Here is a 16,113-nt window from a genome sequence, read left to right as displayed (position 1 = left end):
GACACCTCTGTCTATCCAGTAGTTGCTAGATACTGTCTATTGTGTTGCTAATTTGTTGCCTCTCTCTCAGATCAGACCCAGCTATGGGCTTGTTTCAGCTCAGGTTCTCTGCTACTGCCCTACTTGGCACTCAAGTTACTCTGTAGGTCTTATTATTGTGAATGCCTTTTCCCTCTCTCTTCCAAATTATTTTTAAAGATTTTCTCCACCTTCTCTCCCATATTGGTCCTTATAGATGGGCTTAGGCACAGCTTTCCCATTCTTGTCACATATTTTTTTTTATTCTTACTCATTAATTTAACTCACATTTAGTGAATACTTATGGATATAATGAACATCTCTATACCAGGCATTATGACATGCCTCACCCTACATTGAGACATGTTAGATTTTCTGTCTTCAAGAAATATACAGTCTGTTAGAGGAGAAGGTCATAATCACAGATAAATCATAATCCCTTATGATAAATGCTGTAATAAAATTTATTAACAAATGCTACACCAAAAATTTTAAAGAAGCACAGAGTTGAACAGTTGACTGCCTAGAACATTCAACGAAGGCATCACTGAGGTAGTGACTTTGAACTAGTTGCTACATTACATGAATTTTATATATGGATTTTTAGATGAAAATGGTTGGTAAGAGTCCATGGAAAAAAAATTCACTTGTGTTGTTATTTTTCTTTTGGGGAACTCTCCTTCCTGGGGACCGTCCTTCACCTGAGTGGGGGAGCCTTTATCTTCTGCTGAGTTACAAAGTGTTCCTATTACCAGGTTCATCACTGGAATCTTCCTTCAAATATAGCTTGACAAGTATGAGTTTAGCAATCCTTTACATCAGGGGTCCCCAAACTTTTTACACAGAGGGCCAGTTCACTTCCCTCAGACTGTTGGAGGGCCGCCACATACAGTCCTCCTCTCACTGACCACCAATGAAAGAGGTGGCCCTTCCGGAAGTGTGGTGGGGGGCCAGATAAATGGCCTCGGGGCTGCATGTGGCCCGCGGGGGCCATAGTTTGGGGACGCCTGCTTTACATGAATATAGATGCGAACTCATTTAGAAAATAATGAGAAGAATGGGCCCAGCTCGGTAGGGCATTCCAGATCACTTTTGTCACTGTGATCATGTGACAATCTTGACACTAAATACTCAGGATCTCTGATGATTTTCATACCCACTTTCCTTCCTTCCTTCCTTCCTTCCTTCCTTCCTTCCTTCCTTCCTTCCTTCCTTCCTTCCTTCCTTCCTTCCTTCCTTCCTTCCTCCTTCCCTTCCCTTCCCTTCCCTTCCCTTCCCTTCCCTTCCCTTCCCTTCCCTTTTCTTCTCTTCCTTTTTAGTGAGAGAGAGAGAGAGAGAGACAGAGGCGGGGATAGACAGGAAAGGAGAGAGAGGAGAAGCATCAATTCTTCATTGCAGCATCTTAGTTGTTCATTGATTGCTTTTTCTTATGTGCCTTGACCTGGGGGCTCCAGCAGAGCGAGTGACCCTTTGCTCAAGCTAGAGACCTTTGAGCTCAAGCCAGCAACCATGGGGTCATGTCTATGATCCCACTCTCAAGCCAGTGACCTTGTACTCAAGTTGGTGAGCCGATGCTCAAGCCAGCGACCTCAGGTTTCGAACCTGGGTCCTCAGTATCCCAGGTCGACACTGTATCCACTGTGCCAGTGCCTGGTCAGGTGATACCCACATTTCAACTGTGTTTTGGAATTGTGATTTGGTTGTGTATTTTAAAAATATTACTTCTTACCATTAGCTTTTGGTATTCGTGATTATGAAAAGAGAAGTCTTCTGCTCACTGATCTTCAAAGAGAGCCCCCTCAGACATTTTATCCTAATGGCCAGAATTTAATTCAGAGACAGGTGGGCAGTAGCTTTACTTGAGGCAGACTTTGGAGTTGCCATGGCAATATTATCTTTGGGAACCTTCTTTACCATCTCCCTTTTGGTGAAATGGGTCAGACTCTTGCTCAGAATTCTACGTGCCCTTACTTATTGGAGTCCTACGTGATTCCTATTAGAAAAAAGTCTCTCAAATGTGTGTTTCTGGGTACATTGCCATTTATGTTTTTTTCCTTTCAGTCTTTACTACTGATAAACTCTGTAAAACTGTTTTCTATGGCATTTCACACTTTTTTAAAATATTTTTCTGAAGTTGGAAATGGGGAGGCAGTCAGACTCCTGCATGTGCCCGACCGGGATCCACCCGGCATGCCCACCAGGGGGCGATGCTCTGCCCATCTGGGGCGTTGCTCTGTTTGTGACCAGAGCCATTCTAGCGCCTGAGGCAGAGGCCATGGAGCCATCCTCAGCGCCCGGGCCAATTTTGCTCCAGTGGAGCCTCGGCTGCAGGAGGGGAAGAGAGAGACAGAGAGGAAGGAGAGAGGGAGGGGTGGAGAAGCAGATGGGCACTTCTCCTGTGTGCCCTGGCCGAGAATCAAACCCGGGACTCCTGCACGCCAGGCCGACGCTCCACCACTGAGCCAACCGGCCAGGGCCTAACACTTTTTTCTTTCTTTGCTGTGTTGTAAAGCCAATAGAACTCTAAATCTCTGACAAGAAACTGCTAATTCATGATGGTGGTGATGATGGTAATGATTATGATGATAATGTCTTGGCAGACAAGAAATCATTTCTCCAGCACCCGAGAAGAAATGGAAGAACTTAAGAAAAGGATGAAGGAGGCTCCCCAGACATGCAAACTTCCAGGACAGCCAACCATCGAAGGCTATCTCTATACCCAAGAGAAATGTGAGTGGGAATGCAAGGATGCCAGTTGGGTTTTAGTAAGCTGCCACCTACTGTCTCTTGATCTTTCCCAAATGTGGGCACCAATAATGATCACAGGCTCCTGAGAGCTACATCTCTTTGAAGAGCAGCCTGGGAATAGTGAGAGTAAAAAGTAAGGTGTAATCGGAGAGGGAGCTTAAGGATTTATCTTATAAAGGATCTGGGATGATAAGCCCTCAGGTTTTCTTTGAGCTTCAAAATGAGGATTGCTAATCATCTAGTCCCTTTAATGACTCTGATGGAGCAATAAGTGGATGTAGGAGGTGGAGACAGAAAAAGAATATTTATTATACCTACTATGTGCTAGGCATGGTGCTGAGTGCTATAGACTAGACGAAATCGGGCGCTTTCAGGGTGGCATGGCCATAGACTGCTGAGTGCTATAAATACACTATCTCATTTAATCTTTTATACCACCGTATCATACCCATTTTGCACATGAGGGCCCTGAGGCTTGGAGATATCACTAGTTGAATGGCACCCAACTATCAAGTAACAGGCCTAAGAGTAAACTCAGGTCTTGAAATGTCAAAACCTACACTCCCACCACTGTACTCTGTATCTTCCAGTGCCGTAGGATTGCACGGTTGCTCTTAAAGCACTGAATAACCATTGTTATTTCAGTGGGCAAGAAAGTTGTTTACTGATAACCAGGGGCAACGGGTTAACTTACCAGTCACCAAATATTGTAGATGATTCAAGCTTTCCTGCCTCCTAAGTTACGTTATGCAAATATATATGTACTGTTTGATTTTCCTTATGAATTGTGACCCAATGTCCACAAACCCTGTGATTTATTCCCTGGCCAGCATTATTCTACTTGAGGAGTAGGCAGAGAGGCTCCTCAGAGGTTACCAGTGGCAAAAACCAATCTGCAAAACAGGATATTGTAGCAGTGGTATTGCCTTGCATTTCCTCCCTTATAGCAGTTAACTTTTGATGGTTTTCAAACACGTGTTCTTTTCATCAGGTCATCTCTTCAGCTGTGCATTATTGACATTGGGGACTTTGTTTTGAGAAGGCCACTCTGTGTGTTATAGGCTGTTTAGCAGCATCTCTTCCCAATTCATTTGAATAGAACTCACCAGGTGTGGTAACCTGAAATGTCTTTAGATGTTGCCAAGTATTCCCTAGGAGGCAGAGTTGCCCCTGGTTGAGAACCACTGTCATATTATAAAAGAGATTCAGAGTAATGGGTTTGTAATCTTGGCTCTAATACTAAGTAGCTATGGGACCCTTCTGTGCCCCAGTTTTCTGTGGATGTGGCATTGCCACTTAGTCGATTGTATGCTTACTGAGCACCCTTTTTCCCAGACAATATTCAGTACATTAGGCATACCAAAAAAATTGAATCAAGTTTTGATTTTGAGCTCAGGAAGTACACAGTCTAATGAGGAAGACAGACAAGTATATCAACAATTGTAATGTAATGTGTGGATCATATCTGCAAGGAGCATATGTATAGGGGCTTCACTGAGGAAGTGATGTTCAAACTGGAACTTGAATTATGAGTGAGATATTAACAGGTACAGATGAATGGAAAAAGCTTGGCCAGGTGATGATGCAGTGGACAGAGCATCGGACTGGGATGCGGAGGACCCAGATTCGAAACCCTGAGGTCACCAGCTTGAGCACAGGCTCATTCGGCTTGACTGTGGGGTTGCTAGCTTGAGCATGGGATAATAGGCATGACCCCATGATTGTTGGCTTGAACCCAAGGTCGCTGGCTTGAGCAAGAGGTCACTCACTCTGCTAGAGCCCTCTGATCAAGGCACATATGAGAAAGCAATCCATGAATAACTAAAGTGCTGCAACAGCAAGTTGATGCTTCTCATCTCTCTTTCTTCCTGCCTGTCTGTACCTATCCATCCTTCTCTCTGTCACTCTCTGTCTCTTTCACACACAAGAAAAGATTAAGGGAAAGAAAATTCTAGGTGTATACCACTGCACAAGAAAAGTCCCAGCCTGACCAGGCGGTGGTGCAGTGGATAGAGCGTTGGTCTGGGATGCGGAGGACCCAGGTTTGAGACCCCAAGGTCGCCAGTTTGAGTGTGGGCTCATCTGGTTTAAGCAAAGCTCACCAGCTTGGACCCAAGGTCGCTGGCTCAAGCAAGGGGTTAGTCAGTCTGCTGAAGGCCCACTGTCAAGGCATGTATGAGAAAGCAATCAATGAACAACTAAGGTTTCACAACGAAAAAAAAACCCAGTGATGATTGATGCTTCTCATCTCTCTGTGTTCCTGTGTGTCTGTTCCTATCTGTCCTTCTCTCTGACTCTCTGTCTCTGTAAAAAAAAAAAAGTCCCAGAGCTGTATTAAGATGTAGTTTATCTGTAGGGGCTCGGTTTGCCAAGAATATACCCGTTGTCCTGATGCCCCATTCATTCATTCTATTTTTTTTTCTTTGTGGGAGAGAGGACAGAAAGACAGGAAGGGAGAGAGATGAGAAGTATCGACCAAGCCAGTGACCCCTTGCTCAAGCCAGCAATCATATGGTCATATCTCTGAGCCCACGCTCAAGCCGACGACTTTGGGGTTTCCAACCTGGGTCCTAAGCATCCCAGCCCAATGCCTTATCCACTGCGCCACCTCCTGGTTAGGCTCCTATTCACTCTTAAGTATGTCTAGAATATTAATGGTAAATTATATGGCCACCTAGTTATTTGGTAACTGAAAGTAATTCAATGAGACAAGAACATGGAGGTTAAGGGTTGCATAAAACAAAGTTGAAAAGATAAATATTATCATATTATGAAGGGCCTTCTGGGTTAATGTAAGCGAGTTTGGATATAGTGGGAAAACCGTGGGTGCTTTATGATGAGAGGAATGACGTAGAGATGTATAGTTGAAAATATTTCTCTAGCAAAGGAGTGGAGAATGGACTAGAGAGCAGTGATCAGAGATCGGGGAAACCGGAGGGTAGGCCACTGAAATAATGAATTGGAGAAATAGTGAATTTTTGTTTTGCTTGAAATATTTCATAAAACATAAAAAAGAGAAGTCAGCAATAGGATACAAAACAAATTCACTTCCCAAAAAGGAGGAATGTAGGAGACAGCTGAAAGAGAAAGGGGATAGAATGGGCAGAACCCAACCACCAATCAAATGCAGCACATTACAGGGAAGTTGGAGTGGAAGGTACAGGTTTGTAGCTTGTATGGTAGGATATGTAGTGGTAGCATTCATAGGGAACATGGAAAGGTGAGTGGTTTGGAACAAGCCAGAGCACATGTGGAAAATAGTGCACGAGGATTCAGATATCCATATGTGCAATGGGAAGGTGACGGTGCAGGACTGGTGCTCAGGGGTGGAGAGGGCTGGATCTGCAGTGTGACCCTGAGGACAAGCTGTGCCCATCTCCATCTTAGGGGTGGACTGACTGTGCAGCCAAAACATTACCTTGTCAGCTCACTTTTGCCTATCTTTCTAGGGGCTTTGGGTATCTCCTGGGTGAAATATTACTGCCAGTATGAGAAAGAGACCAAAACACTCACCTTGACGCCAATGGAGCAGAAGCCAGGTGCTAAGCAGGTCAGTTCTTTGTGCCACACTTTTTGCAATGCATCTGCAACTGCATCTTAGAAAAGAGTATATGTTAACTTAGTGTCAGAGAACCAAATCCATCACTGGCACGTGAAACCATGACTTCACATATTGTCCTTGGCCTAGGTTTGCCTTGGGTGAAAGATCACTTGAGTGAAAGATCTCTGTTAATTATGCCAGGCCTTATGAGAGTACCTGTATCCTTTCCTACCATTTACTAAATTATTATGACTGCCTGTCACATTGTACAAAGAAAACTTGCAAAACTATGGATGAATTGTAGGTAGAGTGTATGAATTGCTATTAAGAAGGCTCTATTAGAAGGTTGTTTTGAATAGCAAGAGTTTAAAATAATAGATCATTTACCCAAATTCTTTTTTAAAACAGTTAACCTGTTGACTAAAGTCGAAGTAACTTGTATCTCAGTCTGTTTGATACTTAAATATGTTTAAGCCATTAAAGTCTCTCCTGCCCTCCACACCTTCCTTCCCCTGTGCCTCAAAGGGCAAGATGAGTTTAACACACTGAGTGTGTAGTTTACTCACCAGGATGTTCCTGACATGTTGTTATGTGTTGCGTAATTTGTTATGTTAGACCGTGCAGCCAAAAATTTTATTCTGTAATCTCACTTTTGCTTATCTTTGTGTGAGTTTTGGGAAAACACACACACACACACACACACACACACACACACACACTCGCTTGAGGATTTCTTAAGATAAAAGCTGATAGATTATTAATATTATAACATAGTTCAATGTGTCCTTTTAACTGTCTCTCAGACAGTGTCTTGGTCGTGACCTTTAAGAATTTAATTCCTTACAAATTGACAATGTGAAACAATGTCACTTGTTAGCATTGAATGTGGTGGTGCTTGGTGACCTAAATTTAGGTAGGAAGGATATTGGGCCCATTTTTCTCTATTATGATGCTTTCCATGGAAGATCTCTGTTGTGTGGCTTGTTCATAGAAAAAAATTTTCTTTAGATAATTTTTTTTAAGAATTTTATTTATTCATTTTAGAGGAAAGAGAGAGAAAGGTAGAGAAGGGAGGAGGAGCAGAAAGCATCAACTCCCATATATGCTTTGACCTGTGAAGCCCAGGGTTTCAAACTGTGGTTTCCTCAGCGTTTTAGATCAACGTGTTATCAACTGCGCCACCACAGGTCAGGCTGTTCATAGAAAATTAGAGAGGACTGAGATTTAGCACCAGGCTGCTGAAAACTGCTTTTGCTTATTTAGTTAGTTATTTTTTGTCTTTAAGTACCTGCTTTGTTACTCTGCATTGAATGAGGACTAAAGATGGGACAGAACTGTAATGAAGCATACCAAATGGAGTTTCCAGAACTTTCATCCATGCTTCTGTGTGGGCCAGTTACTCATTAATGACTCCAAAATTCTCCTTAGTGTCCAGTCTGACAAGTACCAAAACACTTCTTTTTGTGTGTGTGTGTGTGTGTGTGTGTGTGTGTATTTTTCTGAAGCTGGAAACGGGGAGAGACAGTCAGACAGACTCCCGCATGCGCCCGACCGGGATCCACCCGGCACGCCCACCAGGGGCAACGCTCTGCCCACCAGGGGGCGATGCTCTGCCCCTCCGGGGTGTCGCTCTGTTGCTACCAGAGCCACTCTAGTGCCTGGGGCAGAGGCCAAGGAGCCACCCCCAGCGCCCGGGCCATCTTTGCTCCAATGGAGCCTTGGCTGTGGGAGGGGAAGAGAGAGACAGAGAGGAAGGAGAGGGGGAGGGGTGGAGAAGCAGATGGGCGCTTTTCCTGTGTGCCCTGGCCAGGAATCGAACCCGGGACTTCTGCACGCCAGGCCGACGCTCTACCACTGAGCCAACCGGCCAGGGCCAAAACACTTCTTGATGTGATTTCAATGTGTTCATCTCATAGTGCAGCTCAGGATTTGTTCCTGTTTCATCCAGACTGAGCTGCTACCTGCCCAGCGGGTGCTGAGAAGCAACACGGTCCTGCCGGCTCTTCCTTTTCTTTTTACAAGCACTTCCCAAGTCCCGGACTTGAAGTTTCCTCTCTTAGTCAGCTCTCTGAGGCTGTTTCTTTCTTTCCTGATCAGAGGTGCCAACTGCAAAGCTCAAGACAGAGGCGGCAAATACTGCTTTTACATTTGCCTAGCAGATAAGATCCTTTTTGCTTTTCTTCCCTTCTTCCCTTTTCTTTGAGTGGCTACTTGCAAAATTGAAGTTGTGTCACAGCTTTACTGTGGGATTCGTTAGGACAGTGGTTCTCAAAGTGTGCACTAGGGCACACTGGTGCACCCTAGAAGATTTCCAGGTGCGCCCTATGGTATTCCAGAGAAATATGTGCCTTTTGGGCACCAAAAAACCAACAGGGTTTTTGGAGTTTAGATTTTTGGGGGACAGAGGTGTGGGGAATTGGCTGTAAGCTAACAGTCTGCCCAACCTCCCACCTCACTTGCCTGATTAGGTTGCAAAAGGCTGTTAAGCTGTGGTGCTGGATTGTTTACACTACCCCCCATGTTCCCTGGAGAGACTAGAGGCAAGTTTCTTCCATCCTTTGTGTGGTGTCAAGTTAAGATGATATGTATGTGGACAAGAGTGTGGGGGTTATGGGGTGGGGGGAGGATAGGGCGAGGGTGGGGGGGAGGGGAGGGGCACAAAGAAAACCAGTTAGAAGGTGACAGAAGACAATTGGACTTTGGGTGATGGGAATGCAGCATAATCAAGTGTCAAAATAACCTAGAGATGTTTTCTCTGAACATATGTACCCTGATTTATCAATGTCACCCCATTAAAATTTATTAAAAAAAAAGATGATATGTATGGTGGGGGTTTTAGATTGATGGTTAAACATAAGGAATTGTCTCTTAAAGCCTTTTGGATTTCCATAAAAGAAGAATATGTGGCAATATCTAAAAAAGCTTTGAACATTTTACTACAATTTTCAACATCCTATTTATGTGAACTTGGATTTTCTATCCTCAACACAATTAAGAGTAAAAAGAGAGGAATTCTTCAATGTATTGACAAGGAAATGAGAGTTTGCCTTTCAAATATATGCCCAAACATTGAAGAAATCACTAGGACACATCAGGCTCATGTTTCTCATAAACACAAGAATGAAAAAACTTAACACATTCGCACCAGGATCTGCCGAATTTACTAAATCTTACTAAGAATGTATCTATATATATAAAAAGACAACTTTTTTTTGTTGTTTTTGTTTCTTAACCCCTTTTTTTACAAATTCTAAAAAGCATAACTCAAAAAACGTAACATAAAAATGTTTTTTTAATGTCAGAATAAATTTAATTTTGTCATATTTATTTCATTTAATTACCATAAAAGCATGCTTGAACTTTGTATTTTTTCTTTAATATTTGACTTATTATAACATATTTCTCAGAAATTTGTATATAGTGTGCCTACAATTATTTGTAGGATTTTAAATGCGCCCAGACTTCAAAAAGTTTGAGAACCACTGTCTTAGGGGAACGAGAGAGAAACTTGGTTCTCCACTTAGAACAAGGGGAGGTGCAAGTAATTACTTGAATTTCCTACTGGAGTAGGAAATAACTTCTTGTCAGCCTCTGACTACTTCCTATTACAACTTTGTATTCTAGGAAGGTAAGGAATATTAATTAATGAGACAGTGGTAACAACGTTGTAAAGTGCCACTGTGTATTGAACGTTTGCTGCGTGCCAGGTGCCAAAGTAAATGCTGTCCGTCCTGGGCCTTGTCCCCTGTCCCTGCAGCAGTGAGGCCGGCAAGCCAGATTTTAAGGTGGTAGAATGAGCCCTCTTTCTGACTATGGTACTTGCCTCTGTCAACTCTGTTGTGCTGTGATGCTCACTTTACAGGTTGCCTTCCCAAACACTGTCCATCAGATTTTTGTCCCTTCCCTGTCAGACAGCTGTGGAGAACACTACCTGATGAGCCTCAAAATCTGGTTTTCAATCCTAGCTCTGTGACCTAGTAGCTTTTTCATCCCAGGTAAACTGCTTGTTTTCCTTCTCAGAGAAATGGCAAGGTGGCAGTATAGTCTGTACACACTTATTGAGCACTAGCTCTCTACTAAGTACTAGAGTTATAAAGATAAAGATGATTTGCCCATGTGCTTGAGGCATTCTCAGTCAAATGGAGAAATCAGACATGAAAGCATGCAGTTTTATATAATGTGGAAAACACATGGTGGGCGATGTGTGGGATTGGGAAGGGATTTGGGAGGAAATTGAAGCTAACTGCAGTTTGTAGAACAAGTAAGAATGTAGCCAGGCAAACAGTATGGATGGTCAACGCTGGTGGAGGAAACAGTACATGCAAAGTTATGGAGTCAGGAAACAGTGTGATGTATGTGTGAAATAGGAGTCATTTTGCTCTGAGGGGTGGCTGGTGGTGAACCTGGAGTGGTGAATAAGGCCAGGGCCCCTGAGCTGCAGTGCCACCAAATGTGAGGGAGTTGAGAGTTTAACGAAGGAGGGTAAGTACATGATGCTGTTGAAAATCACTCATTTTGAGTGACTAACAATGCTTGATATTTGAAGTGTTGGGGCAGGGAAGACTAATTGAAGGGTGAATGTAGAGTTGAATTTTTATAGCACAGGAGCAGCAGAAGACTAGGCTTTTGGGGGTGAGTATGCCAGTGGAAGAAAGTATTGGGTGGTTGGCTACGTGGGCCTCTCAGGTGGCACAGGGTATAGACATAGACCTGGCACAATGACTGTGTTTCTCAATTGGAGACAGTCAGGTAGGTAGTATTCCCATTTAATACTCTGTGAAGTTAAGATTCAGAAAGTGGCCTGACCGGGTGGTGGCGCAGTGGATAGATCGTCGGACTGGATGCAGAAGACCCAGGTTTACCTTGAGCTCACCAGCTTGAGCGAGGGCTCATCTGGTTTGAGCAAAAAGCTCACCAGCTTGAGCCCAAGGTCGCTGGCTCCAGCAAGGGGTTACTCGGTCTGCTGAAGGCCCGTGGTCAAGGCACGTATGAGAAGGCAATCAATGAACAATTAAGGTGTTGCAATGCGCAACGAAAAACTAATGATTGATGCTTCTCATCTCTCCGTTCCTGTCTGTCTGTCCCTATCTATCCCTCTCTCTTACTCTCTCTCTGTCTCTGTAAAAAACAACAACAACAACAAAAAAAGATTCAGAAAGTGCAAATGATTTGCCTTGAGTCCCATACTTAGTAAATGGCATAACTGAAAAAAACAAAAAACAAAAAACCCAAGTAGACAAGAGTGTATTGTCTAAGCTTCCGAGTGTATTGCCAACCTGGATGACTTTGGGAAAGCCATTTTACCTCTGAGTTTTCTCCAAGGATTGTTATGAAGAAAGTCAGTTTATAAATACTATGTTATATGTGGCACCTAATAGGTGATCAAAAATTGTTCCTTCTCTTACCTATAACAGATTGTCTCTGTTGAGATACTAGAGGGAAACTGAACAATGTGGGACTGGGGCATTTTAATCTGTAGACAAAGTGGATTTCAATGGCCTTTTTAAGTGCCCACAAAACTAAGGTGGACAAAACTGTCCTGCACATATGAGATACCAAATGCCACCTTGACTAATGCATACATTGGCTTGTTTTCCCTACTGCTGCCTATCTTTTGCAAGGCCTGTCATTCTCCAGGCTCTGGAGGATGGGAACAGAAACGTTGGTCTCCCCTCCTGCATCAGCCTCCTTAGTAGAAGGAGGGTTACTGAAAGCCACTGGCCCATTGCAATCTCCCGACCTAGACATCTAATGAAAATTTTATTCTAGGCACTTAATGCAATTCGAGCAGCCCATTTCTCCTGTCCTCCCCTTCCTTGATGTGTAACAAGCTTCCTAGTTAATCTCCCACACTTGGAGAACAGTCGGGCCTACCATGAATATAATTTTCTCTTCATCTAAGCCATTCATTGATTTTGGGGGCAGGAAGAAGCCAGCCGCCATCTTGTTGCAACTACGGTTTGAAGGGACAAAGTTCTCAGTGAGGCTACACAGTGCTCCTGCTGCCCCAACGGGTGTCTTCCAAGTGGCACTAAGGACACTGCAGGAGGCTGAAGAAGTTTTTGTTAATTTCTTTTCAAATTGACTATTAATGCTTCTCTTCTGTCAGGGGCCCTTGGACTTAACCCTGAAGTACTGTGTGAGAAGGAAGACCGAATCTATTGACAAGAGGTTCTGTTTTGATATAGAAACGAATGAAAGGTAAGCTGTGCTGCTGTGACTTGGTAGTGTCCCCATGTACCAGGTGTTGAGCCCGGGTAGCTCTTTGCCTCTATCATCTCTTGTTTATGAAAATGAGCGAATCCATTCCTGATATTGTTGTCTTGGCTCCTCTGGCTGCTCTCCTCAGTGGTGCCTGTTAGACGCTGCCTGGGCCGCATCTCTGTGTGCAGGTGTCAGCCTTTGCCTCAACTGTTCTAGGCAGAAAAAGGTACTCTTAGGATTTAATTTGCTATCGTATATACAAAACATCAGCATTTGATGAGGTTGCAGAAAAGACAAGATAACAAAACTTATTCTTTTTTGAAATCTCCTAACGTAACATACAAGAACAAGTGAATCGGAACCCATTTTTCAGGGGAGGTACATAGGATGCAGGGCGGCCATAGTGCTGGGAGGCTTTCCTCCCGCTTGCTGCAAACATCACACAGACTTTGCCTACTTTGCATATTTTTATGTCAAGTGGAAGTGGTTTGATTACAGACTTTGGACTTGGTTGTAGTTGTTTTTCTCCAGTGCCCTCTTTTTGTTTTCTGACCCGGGGAAATTTTATCAGAGAGGAATTTAACCTGTAAATTTGAAAATGAGAGCATTTGGATAAAGACTTGTTATGTAGGTGGGAGGTTGATCCCAAATTCAGTGTATAAACGTGTTTCTATATTTTATTTCAGTCTGTCGTTTCTATGTACTAGGCACTGAGCAATAGAATAAAATTTTAACAAAATGATCAGATTGCCAGAAAGGAAGTTGGAGGTTGAATTACAATATCATATGAACAAAACTTTCAGTGACTGGAATCATAAAGATTAGCCAAGATATGACAGTTCTTTGATATTTTTGGTCTGGGAATAAGTAACTACTGGTCAATTTCCCCATTTTAAATTCTGTTGGTGAATCTATATGATTTTTATTTTTTTGCTAAAAATGGATGGTCCCACTGTTCTTTGAATTTGACTTTTTGTAGCACTTAAGAATCTATAGGTGCTTCCCGAATAGTCACTTCTTTATCTTTCAGGTTCTCTGTAAGGTCAAGCAAGGCCACACACTGGCCCTCTGCTTTCCCAGTTAGTGAAGCTGAGCTCCAGAATGGTTTAACATTGAATCTGGCCCTCAGTTCTACTTTTCTGTCTGTTGCCCATTTACTTGCTTGCCTTCCTTCTGCCTTCAGGTTTTAAGCTGCATAGCTGCATTGTGAAAAATTTCTAGGCTTTGTAGCCCCATGATCCAATATATCCAAAAGCTCCATCTATCCAAAAGATTGGGTGTTTCTGAAATGAAGGTAATGAAAAGAATCCAGTGTCCAAAGCCAAGTCCTGGGTTTCAGTTGATTCTTGCTCAAAGGTGATTTTGGAGCGAGCTTGCTTTCTTTCTTTTTTTTTTTTTTTTTGTATTTTTCTGAAGCTGGAAACGGGGAGAGATAGTCAGACAGACTCCCGCATGCGCCCGACCGGGATCCACCCAGCACGCCCCCCAGGGGCGAAGCTCTGCCCACCAGGAGGTGGTGCTCTGCCCCTTCGGGGCATCGCTTTGCCGTGACCAGAGCCACTCTAGCGCCTGGGGCAGAGGCCAAGGAGCCATCCCCAGCGCCCAGACCATCTTTGCTCCAATGGAGCCTTGGCTGCGGGAGGGGAAGAGAGAGACAGAGAGGAAGGAGGGGGGGTAGAGAAGCAAATGGGTGCTTCTCCTGTGTGCCCTGGCCGGGAATCGAACCCGGGTCCCCCGCACGCCAGGTCGACGCTCTACCACTGAGCCAACCGGCCAGGGCCGGAGCTTTCTTTTTTAAGGAGTCCTTTAATGAAGCTAGAGATGGAAGAGCAGAAGAGCAGGAATCCCAGGATAGCAGAACTGGAAGGACCTCCCTGCTTGTCTGTTCCGGCACCCTATGGATAAGGACACAGGCCCAGAGAGGCCCAGTGATTTTCTCGAGGCCTCTCATCATGGTTTCTATCCTGTCATGACCCTGAGAATGGTCTCGTCTTATAGGAGCAAGAGGAGCAAGTTTCACAGGACAGCACGAGGAATGCAAGGAGACCGTGCTTGCAATGAGATGGTCAATCCCAAAATTCCAGTTTGATTTTTGAAGGCCCAAAAAGACAATATACAGTGTACTAACTTAGGATATCTCTGCGTATAAGTGGTCTGCAAATATTAATAGAATAAAATTGAGGCTGAGGCCCTCTGCTGTGCAAAAGAGGCCTTTCAGTGTAGTAGCTAAGAATGAACATGGCTGCTAGGCCAGAGTTACTCAATTCAAATCCTGGTCCACTGTACTTACCCAGTGTGGGAACTCAGTAATCTTTCTATTCCTCAGCTACGCCTTCTGTAATACAGGATTTAAAAAAAACTATGGCACCTGCTTTATAGGCTTTCTGGGTAGATCAAATAAATTAATGGCTACAAAGTACTTAGAATCTGGTACCTAGTAAGCATATAATAACTCTTAGTTGTTATTATTAGTCATAAGATTGCTTAAGTAAACTGAGTTGTTTCTAAGGTAAATACTCCTGGACATCGTGGTGGTGGAAGTAGCAACACCATTTTCCTGAAGATGATTGGGCCCGTGACTAACATACTCAGCCCTATAGCCCAGATGTAATTGCTGGCTTCCGAGACAGCCAGAGAGAACCTCAGTTTGGCTTAAAAAGCATAAGACCAATTTAAGTATATACCACGGTGAGGTATCTTGGCACCTGCCTTCATATTTCCTTGCCTAACCCTAGCATGGGCTACCAAGACACCACCTCCTTCAGGGTTCCGAGAGTTACACTTCTGTAAGTATTCTGTTGTTTTTCTCAGTGAAAGAGATTTTGAAAATTTTGAGTTTTGTATGCCTATGCCTACTTAATATGACAGCTCCTGGGGCTGAGAGGGACCTTAGATCACAATACTCCATTCTCGCAGTTGTGTTTTCTGCTTTCAACTTCTCATTTTTTTTTCCTTAGGCCAGGAACCATCACTCTGCAAGCCCTTTCAGAAGCTAACAGAAGGCTATGGATGGAGGCCATGGATGGGAAAGAGCCTGTAAGTTACCTGGCATTGAGGATACCGTGGCTGCATAGCCTGGTGTGTGATCGCCCTCTAGTGGTACAAGTGGGTCTAGGACAGTTAAAGGGTAATAGATCTAGCTGACTCAAAATTTTTAGAGCTGGAAAGAACTTTGTTGATTCACTATCTCTTGTTTAACAAATAAATCAACTTGAGTTCCACAGATTTGCCACTCTGTTTAGAAGACTGTTGCACAAGACAGGTGACACTAAAAAGGATGGGGTTATCCTATATATAAAGACCAGTCTGAACAATCAGGAATCATTGAAAAGCATTTTCTCTCTTCAGTGTCTTCCCAGGTTATTTTTCCTGGTGGCATGTGAGATAGTATCAGCATCATAGTGTTGGAATCCCACAAGCCTGGATTTAGATCCTGGTTCTGCCATTCAGTGGTTGTGTGACCTTAAGCAACTTATTTCATCTCTTTGACACTCAGTTTTCTTTCAGTAAAGTGACATTAATAATCTCTGTTCTACCTACCTCAGAAAGTTGCTTTAAAAATCAAATGAAAGCCAGTCTGTCAACCATAATGTGATTTATTA

At 43.5% G+C, this 16,113-nt stretch overlaps 1 protein-coding gene across 1 annotated transcript in view; it reads left to right on the top strand.

The window, feature by feature from the left end:
- The window catches only part of OPHN1 (oligophrenin 1), a 332,026-nt gene that overhangs the window by 152,501 nt on the left and 163,412 nt on the right, over nucleotides 1–16,113 (top strand). Inside the window, exons 9-12 of the mRNA XM_066248964.1 lie at nucleotides 2,619–2,748; nucleotides 6,216–6,316; nucleotides 12,417–12,508; nucleotides 15,469–15,547. Of these exons, the coding sequence (XP_066105061.1) occupies nucleotides 2,619–2,748; nucleotides 6,216–6,316; nucleotides 12,417–12,508; nucleotides 15,469–15,547 (402 nt within the window). The remainder of the gene's footprint in view (nucleotides 1–2,618; nucleotides 2,749–6,215; nucleotides 6,317–12,416; nucleotides 12,509–15,468; nucleotides 15,548–16,113) is intronic.

This window comes from Saccopteryx bilineata, chromosome X, assembly GCF_036850765.1.
Source record: "Saccopteryx bilineata isolate mSacBil1 chromosome X, mSacBil1_pri_phased_curated, whole genome shotgun sequence".
In the NCBI taxonomy this organism is placed as follows: Eukaryota; Metazoa; Chordata; class Mammalia; order Chiroptera; family Emballonuridae; genus Saccopteryx; species Saccopteryx bilineata.
This window is presented reverse-complemented; position numbering and strand designations above follow the sequence as displayed.